The sequence below is a fragment of the Micromys minutus genome (assembly GCF_963924665.1).
Source record: "Micromys minutus genome assembly, chromosome: 9".
NCBI classification, from domain to species: Eukaryota; Metazoa; Chordata; class Mammalia; order Rodentia; family Muridae; genus Micromys; species Micromys minutus.
The window spans coordinates 29046504-29054280 of record NC_137978.1 but is presented as its reverse complement, the minus strand read 5'-3'; the positions used below and the strand labels follow the sequence as shown (position 1 = coordinate 29054280).

At 59.1% G+C, this 7777-nt stretch overlaps 1 protein-coding gene across 1 annotated transcript; it reads right to left on the bottom strand.

Annotated features, from left to right (window-relative positions):
• Positions 1–2172: 2172 nt before the first annotated feature.
• On the bottom strand, positions 2173–4971 carry DMRTA2 (DMRT like family A2; the record flags this gene model as incomplete). Its single annotated transcript, XM_080921914.1, has 2 exons — positions 4413–4971; positions 2173–3227 (listed from the first exon to the last, which is right to left on the bottom strand). Exons 1-2 carry the CDS (start codon positions 4966–4968, stop codon positions 2173–2175), a joined length of 1611 nt encoding a protein of 536 aa, XP_080778040.1. The 5' UTR covers positions 4969–4971.
• Between the last annotated feature and the right edge of the window lie 2806 nt (positions 4972–7777).

Below are 7777 nucleotides of genomic sequence, written 5' to 3'. Positions count from 1 at the left end.
GTGTATAGGTCACTCCTGAAGCCAAGGGACCTTGCGGGTCTTAGCTTCTCCTCCCGGGCACCCTATGGTCGGAGCAGAAACCTGGGTGGGGCGGTGGCGACTGCGGGACTGAGCTAGGCCTGGAGGGCTCGGAAAGTTGGAGTGGGCACAGGGCTTGAGAGGGCGGCGGCGCACTTCCCCCACCCCTTTTCTCCTTTTTCCTTTAACTTGCTCTGTTCATTTAACCCCTCCACCTTCATTCTTTTCCCGGACTCATCTCTTTCTTGCCCGCATCTTTCTTTTTCTCGCTCTCACCCCCTCCCTCCATCTCCTCGTCACCCTCACACTTTATAACCAAACAGCCGAACCCCCTTTCCAATTAAAGTGGAATTAGGCAACTCAATCAAATTAGTTCCCTATTAAAGCCCTTCTTTATTAAACCGTTTTCTTGTCCTGCTATTAAGTTTCACCGCCTGGTGGAACTCGAGCTGGCCCCAGAAGTTTACCTTGGGATGTCTCCGGGCCCAACCTAGGGGAGGGGGAACCCCATTTCCTGGAGTGTGCTGACCTTGTGGAAAGCAGGAGGGGGGAATATGAGGTCGGAGGTGGGGAAGTCGGCAAAGGGGCAGCTAATTCGTAAAAGAGGTGCGCGGTGGCTCGGCCCGAAGGGGCTGCCTTCCCGCCACTTTCGGTACCCTGCATCTGGCGAAGGCGGCATTCTACGACCCTGAATTACTCTCAGGTCTCAGGTCCAGGCAAAAGAAGTGTCGCAGGCTATCTCCCAGCCGCCCCGTCCAGCGCTCTAGACCCCAAAGCTTCTCAAGATTCCAAGAGTGCACTGTGCGCCCGGACCGCAGCTAGGTCATCTACACCAGGGAAGAGCCGGGCCCGGCCTGCAGCGCGGGAACCTGCGCCTGGCCCGCCGACACTCACCACGCCCTCGCGACACCTCAAGGGCAAGCTCCCAGCCGCGCCCCCCCACTGCGCGGTCCCAGGTGTCACCCCGCGGCTTCCGGTCTGGGTCCCTTCAGGGTCCGGGTACAGGCGCGATCCGTGACTCTGGGCCACCGGGGGCCCCAGTGGGAAATTAAAAGCTTTTCCTCCCAGCCGCCTGAGGAGCGGGAACGGGCTTTGAGCATTACTTTATTTAGAAAATAACATTTATTTCTAGCTCATACCTATGCAAAGGAAAGCACAAAGTGAGCAGTTCTGCGCAGCGTTGCTCGCTGGCGAGTCCCAGAGCTTCTGGCTCTATTCGTGCTTCAGGACAGCCCGGGCCGCTTTAGAGAACAGCCGCAGGCCGGGGGCCAGGGGTCGGCAGGGTTCCTCCCCAGCATACAGTAGCTTTCAGCTATAAAACCCGATACGTACAATGCGCGAATAATCTAATTTTTTTCCATTCTGTCCTTTTTTTTTTTGCTTTGATCTTTGAATGTTTTTCACGTTAATACCGAGGTCACCTACAGATTACAATTAATAACTTAGAATTTCATTTTATAACATTATACACTGGCTTGTATATATATGTATAGATTATATATAGATTTATACATATATAAAAACTCACACTGCACCAAGGAAACCCATGCTTATCGGCATAAGCAACAAAGAGAGCGACAAATACCGCGACGAGGAAAGTGCACCTTAGAACGTTTCCTTTTTTTTTTTTTTTTTTTTTTTTTTTTTTTTTTACAATTGATACCGATATATATGTGTCCCAAAGACTCGACTCAGTGCCAAGAGATGTATACATCCTAAAATTATATTTGTTAGAGCGGATTTTTTTTTTTTTGTAAAGAAAGGGGAATGGGTATTGTAGGACACACAAGAGGCTGATCCATTCTGCCATCCACCTGAGCGCGGGCTGGAGAGGCGAGCGGAGCAGAGGGAGCAGCAGGGGCGAGCGTGGCCGCAGTCGCCCTCGGGGTTCTTAGGGATTCCCCAGCCTCTTGACAACGGGGCGAGCAGGCCTGGGGGTAGGTGGCCCGAGGCGGGACGAGCACCCAGACCACAAGGCTCCTCTGAGGACACTTGGCGCGTTCAGCCGAGGTGCTCCCACCCACCCACTTTACCAAACAAGCCCCTAAAGCCAACCGTGAGCAGAGGGCGCGGGGCAGGGCGAGGAGGGGCCCGCGGCTGGGGGAGCAGGCTGGGTCGATGTTTCGGGGCGTCCGGGCTGTCGGACCCCGTACCCTACTGTTTTTCGGGGGTGCCGTTGACCATGGGCCCGTACAGCCCGCCCCCGTAGCCGGGCTCCTTGTGCACCGCGGCGGCGGCGGCGGCCGAACGGTCGCGCATGAGGTCGCTGAAGGCGTAGTCCATGGGCGGCCGGAAGCCGAGCGTGGGCACCAGGCCGGCCGTGGAGTAGGGCGCCATGAAGGCCAGGCCGCGGCTGTGGGCCGCCGCCGCCGAGTAGGCCAGGCGCAGCGGGCTCAGGCCGAGCGGCGCGCCCAGAGGGTAGGCGCCCGCGTCGGCGCCGAAGTGGCTGGCGTTGGGCTGCAGCGGCGAGAAGGCGGAGCGGCTGCTGAGCGAGCCCAGCGCGCCGGGCGTCATGGCCCCGGCCAGCAAGGGTCTGTGGTGCGGGGGCGCTGCGGGCCCGGTCTGCAGCGGAGCGGGCAGCCCGGCTCCCCCGGCGGCCGCGGCCTCCACGCGCCCGGGCCACGCGTCCTCCACCGCCGCGGCCGCGCTCACCGCCGCCTTCTCCAGCGGCGCGGCGGGGCCCAGGCCGGCCGCCAGGCCTCCGCGGTGGTGGTTGAGCACCTGCTCGATGGCCTGCACCACGTCGCCGCCGCAGCCCTGCAGCACCAGCTCCAGGACGCCTCGCCGGTGGCCCGGAAAGACGCGCGTCAAGATGTCCAGCGGCGTCCGCTGCCGCGGCCCCGGCCCGCCGCCCAGCCCCGGAGTCGGTGCGGCCTCGGCTTCTTCTTTGTCAGCCTCCGAACCCGATTCGGAACCCAGGGGGCTGGAGGAGCCCGGGCTGTCCTCCTCGCCGCCACCGCCGGCGCCCGCGCTCCCAGGACAGCTGCCACCCGCCTCCTTAGAGGCCCGGGCCAGAGGCGACCCCGAAAAGGACTCGCCGTCTCCGTTCTCCGAGCCTGAGCCGGGCCGCACCTCCGGGGACGAAGTCCCGGGACCTGAGTCCGCGCCATCGGGCGACAAGGGCTTCCCTGGTGGCGGCTGCGGGCTGTCCGGGCGGCCGGCCTGAAGCAGCGTCTTGGGAAACAGATCAAACTTCTGCAACTTGGCCTCTGAGAAGAGGGGGAAAAAACGGAGATGTGAAGAGAGGTTAAGAATACTTGAAAGCAAGTTTCCTCTCATTCTCTAATTCCAAACTATTCTTGACAGGGCTCCAGTTTTATTTTTCCCCTTCACCAAGACTCTACAGTTCTCCACCCGTCTCCTAGGCTCATGCTTTTTCTGTGCCCAGACACCAGCACCTGACACCCTGAAAACTTAATGCTCAGTCCGCTCTTCCTACACCTGTGCCCTAACACCTCCAGTCCCTTCCTATTTCACCCCATCCAGGATAAGTGGCCTTGTCAAGGTTCAGATCGGAGCAAACAGAACTTCTACCTATACCCCAGAGTATGTGGAAGCCACGACTCCACTCAGGTTGCCAAGGCCAACCCTGCCTTAGGCATCCCAGCCTTGAGAAAGGGATCCTTAGGCGACTAGATCTTAAGCCTCTCTGCAGACAAAATAAGTTACATCCTATTTCTAGCCCACATTTTCCAAAACTCCTAAGAAATTTCCTTCTTCCAGCCTGAGAGCCGAGCCCGTTCCATCGCCCAACTGCCTCCCTCACCTTCGAGTCCAAAAGGTGGGTTTATACTGGGAGTAGAGAGAAGCAAGGGAAAGGGATCCAAAAAAGAGCAAATAAATAAGTGCCAACCATGCGAAAACCGGCTTGCGTGCGTGAAATGGAGCCAGAACGAAAGGAACGCAGAGAATGTTTGTCCAAAATGCCTTAGGAACAGGAGGAAAGGGATCTTGCTGAGAAAAGAAAGAGGGCGTCTCTGGTGCTTAGGGACGCAGTGCGGATTAGAAGGATTGCAGGGTTCTTTCAGAAGAGTTGTGAAGAAAAGAGAGAGGTGGCCTGTAAGAAGCTCAGACCAGAAACAGAAGGGCGGCTTCCGGCTCCCAGGGGAGAAGGCCCAGCAAAATGAGTTGGGCAGTAACTTAGGACTGGCCCCTTAACAAGAGTAAGGCTAAGGGGGCCTGAGGTGAGGGCGAGAAAGAAAGAATAAAAGCTGCGGACAGGGCAGAGAGTTTATGAGTAGGTGGAGAGCCACCGTTAGGTAGTTTGAGCATCTGGGGAAGGGAGCTGCACTTTGTCAGTGGGGAAACAGGCCACTAGGCCTCGTGCACCAACCCCAGGTCCCCGGCTCCTCCTTCCAGACCTCACCCCACCCCCAGCGTGACCCGGCTCTCACCTGCGCCCCCTGCACCCCCAGCGCCCCCTGCACTCCCCGCGGACGCTCCAGCTCCCGGCCCCCCGCCGTCCGTGGCGCAAACCGAGCCGAAGACTTCGTAGGCAGGCCGCGGAGGGATGATGCCGTTGGCGGCGGCCAGCGCCAGGCCCTCGGCAGTGCCGTACAGCAGTTGCAACTCGCGCGCCTCGTTCTCCTCCTGCGCCTGCTGCCTGCGCAACGCCACCTGGGCCGCCATGACGCGCTGGCGCTCGGCGATGAGCGTGCACTTGGCGCACAGGCAGTCCTTCCAGCGGCAGTAGCGCTTGTGGCCCTTGAGCGCGGACACCACCCCGTGGTTGCGGCAGCGCGCGCACTTGGGGGTCCGCGGGTACTTCTCCGCTGCCCTCAACAGCAGCGGCGGCGCCCGCAGCAAGCCTCCGGCCACGCTCACTGGCAGCGATGCTGCCGCCGCTGCCGCCGCAGCCACCGACGCCACCGATGCCACGGGTGGTCCCGTCGCTGTCGCTGCTGCTGTCGCTGCGCCCGGCACGCTGGGCAGCTCCGAGCGCAGCTCCATGGCTGGACCTGACGTGAGGAAAGTGGGGAGACCTGAGTCAGGGTAGTACAGTTCAGTAGGCTTAAGCGCGGCCTTCAGAAACCCACATTTCGGGAAACTTTAGTAGTACAAGTTTGGTTAGTGGCTGTCAAGTTGCTGCGAGGTTCACTGGAACCTCCCTGTGAACAAGAACCCCATCCTATCACTGACCTTTTAGATCTGACTTACAGGCCAGATGTAAGATTTCGTGTGGATCAGTAGTTCCGCCGAGGGGGGGGGGGAACAAGACAGCGTTTGGAAGTCATTGGTTCAGTTGAATGTAAAAAGGATTTGGAAAGAAAATATTATGCCCATAGCTTAGGTTAATTGGGGTGAGCCGAGAAAAGAGAAATGTTTGCCTGAAAGGGACTCAGATTACAGAAAATACTTGGGACCAACAAGTGCACGTCAAAGGCAAAGCAAAAAGAAAAAAAAAGAATCATTTCGTTTGGTGGACAGGTGGAGAGAGAAATGTGGAGGCGAGGTGAGTTGAGCAGGTTGGGCTGGGGTCTTATTTGTTGCTTTTAATGTGGGAGCAGAGGAATTCGGGCGACAAGGAACTGAGGAATTTCATTCTGTTAAAAGTAGGGTAAGAACTGTAAGACAAAACTTGGAGGCAAAGTTCGGCTCATGGCCCTGGAATCACAGCCAAATGAATTCTGGAAATACCGTGGCCTGAGCCTCTAAAGGGCTGGGAGACGCATCTATTCCACAGAACTGCGTTCGGGAGAGCCGAGAAAAGGGAAAACCCGCCACCCTAGCTCAGAGATTAGTTGAATAACAAGGAAAACATCCAGAAACAGCTGACACAGTGACCTGGACCAAGGTCCACAGAGAGCGACAGTGCTACCTAGGAAAAACTCGCCAGCCAAAGGTAGGGTGGGATAGGGCGAAACCTGTGGCTTGAGGTTTAGACTCTTAGTCTGGAGTGGTCTGAAGAAAGGCATGTCTTCTGAAAAGTTAGACTTTGCAGGAGCGGGATTCTTTTTGCTCAACGCCTCCTACCCAACCCCCACCCCTCCCAGTTTAGGGGCTGAGTTCTCAGACACGCCCTCCTCATCCTGGGACCTCTTGGGACCCCGCTTGTGCGCAGGTTCTAGAGTTTTGGTCTCAGGCTAAGGTTCTTGGATTTGCACAACCCAGTAGGCCTCAAGGAGGCCAGGAAGTCGCCTCCGAAACTGACCCTGAAGGAACCACATGAGAGTCCCACATGGCCGCAGCCGCAGAAGGCCCAGCGGGCCCTTCTCCAGGCTCCTGCCGCGGCCTCCACTCCCCGCCACGCAGCCCCGGTCCCCAGCCAGAGCCGGAGCCGCTCCTGGGGTCTCCGTGGGAGAATCCCAGAGCTCCGTGTGCTCCCGGGCCTCTACCCCAGACCCTCGAGCATGCAGTCTCCAAAGGCCCACAGGGCCTGGGCCTCGCCCTCTGGGGCCAACGGCCGGGTCGCCTCCCCTGCTCGGCCGCCTGCCCTCCCCTACCTGTCTGGAGCTCCGGGCTCCTCCTCCGTTGGCGCAGCTCGCGTCGCCCAGCTCCGCTCGCGCAGCGACTCTCTCGGCCTGATCCCTTTGCCCCCGGCCCCTTCTCTGACCACGTCAACCTCCTTCAGCCACCATGTCCGAACTTCCGGACCCCTTTAGGAACACAGCAGTCCAACACCCCGGAGGGCCTCGGGGCCGGGGGCCGGCTGGTTGGAACCCGCGTCCCCTCAGTGCGCTCGGAACGCTGCGCTCGCCCCGGGGCCGGGTAGTCCAGCGCTGCCAGCTCTCAATGAGACGCTCGCTCGCTCTATTGTTGCTCCTCAGGGCTCCATTAGACAGAATTGGACAACAATGTGGCGCCTGCCATTGGCCAGGGGAGACAGTCGGCGCTCTGATTGGCCGGGCCCGCGCCCAGGGAGCCCCTCTTTCTACAGTGTCCGAAAGATTCGAAACTCCGCACGCTCTGCTTGAGTGCCTGCGGGATGGGAGGGGGCGCCAGGGAAGGAGTGCGCGAGGAGGAGCGTTGCAAATGTCGTGACAAGAAGTTTCCGTGCGCCCGAGAGCGTGTGAATTGCTCCTAATTACCGTGTCCGGTGCGCCTCTCCGCGTAGACGTGTGTAACCCCTCTACTTCTGGGGCTCCGGCTCCCCTGCGCCACTCTCCCTTGGCCCGGGGCGCTTGGCAAGGCCGAGCTTCCCAAGTGGCCCCGGAGGCCTGGGGCGGGACAGGAGCAGGTGACAATTCAATTACCGCTGTCGAAGTGGGAGTGGAACCCCGGTGCCGGGGTGGGGGAGGGAGGGCGTTCACCGCAGACTTGCCAAGATGGTTTTTGCTGGCTTCCTTCTGACCGTGACCGAGTGCTTCCACCTCCGACGGGCTCCGAGGCAATTGAGAGCCGGTTTGCTCCTTCCCCCCACCCCCCGCCCTCTGTCACCTTTAATGCTTAATTCCTTCGCTTGCAAAGTCCTGACACCGTGGGCGTCACAGAGGGTAAGTGCGATTTGTAAGGATTTGTGTTTTCAAGCGGGGAGACCAGAGGAGGAACGTGGGTCCACGCGCTGCAGCCTCCTCTCCCCGCGCCCCTGCCCTGTCCCTCGGCCCCATGTGCCCTTGCCTTTCCGCATTTCTCTGCATCTTGCTGCCCTTTTTGTGGAATTCTTTTTGCGGTTGTTTGAAATTAACAAAGTTTACTTGTAACTCTTTTTGTTTTTCTTAAGCGAAAGTAAAAGGCCGCCTTTGCGCCTCCTCACAAGCTCTGGAGGCTGGACGCACCGGCCAGTCGGTCGGGCCCATCAGCCCACAAGGCTTCTGCAGGG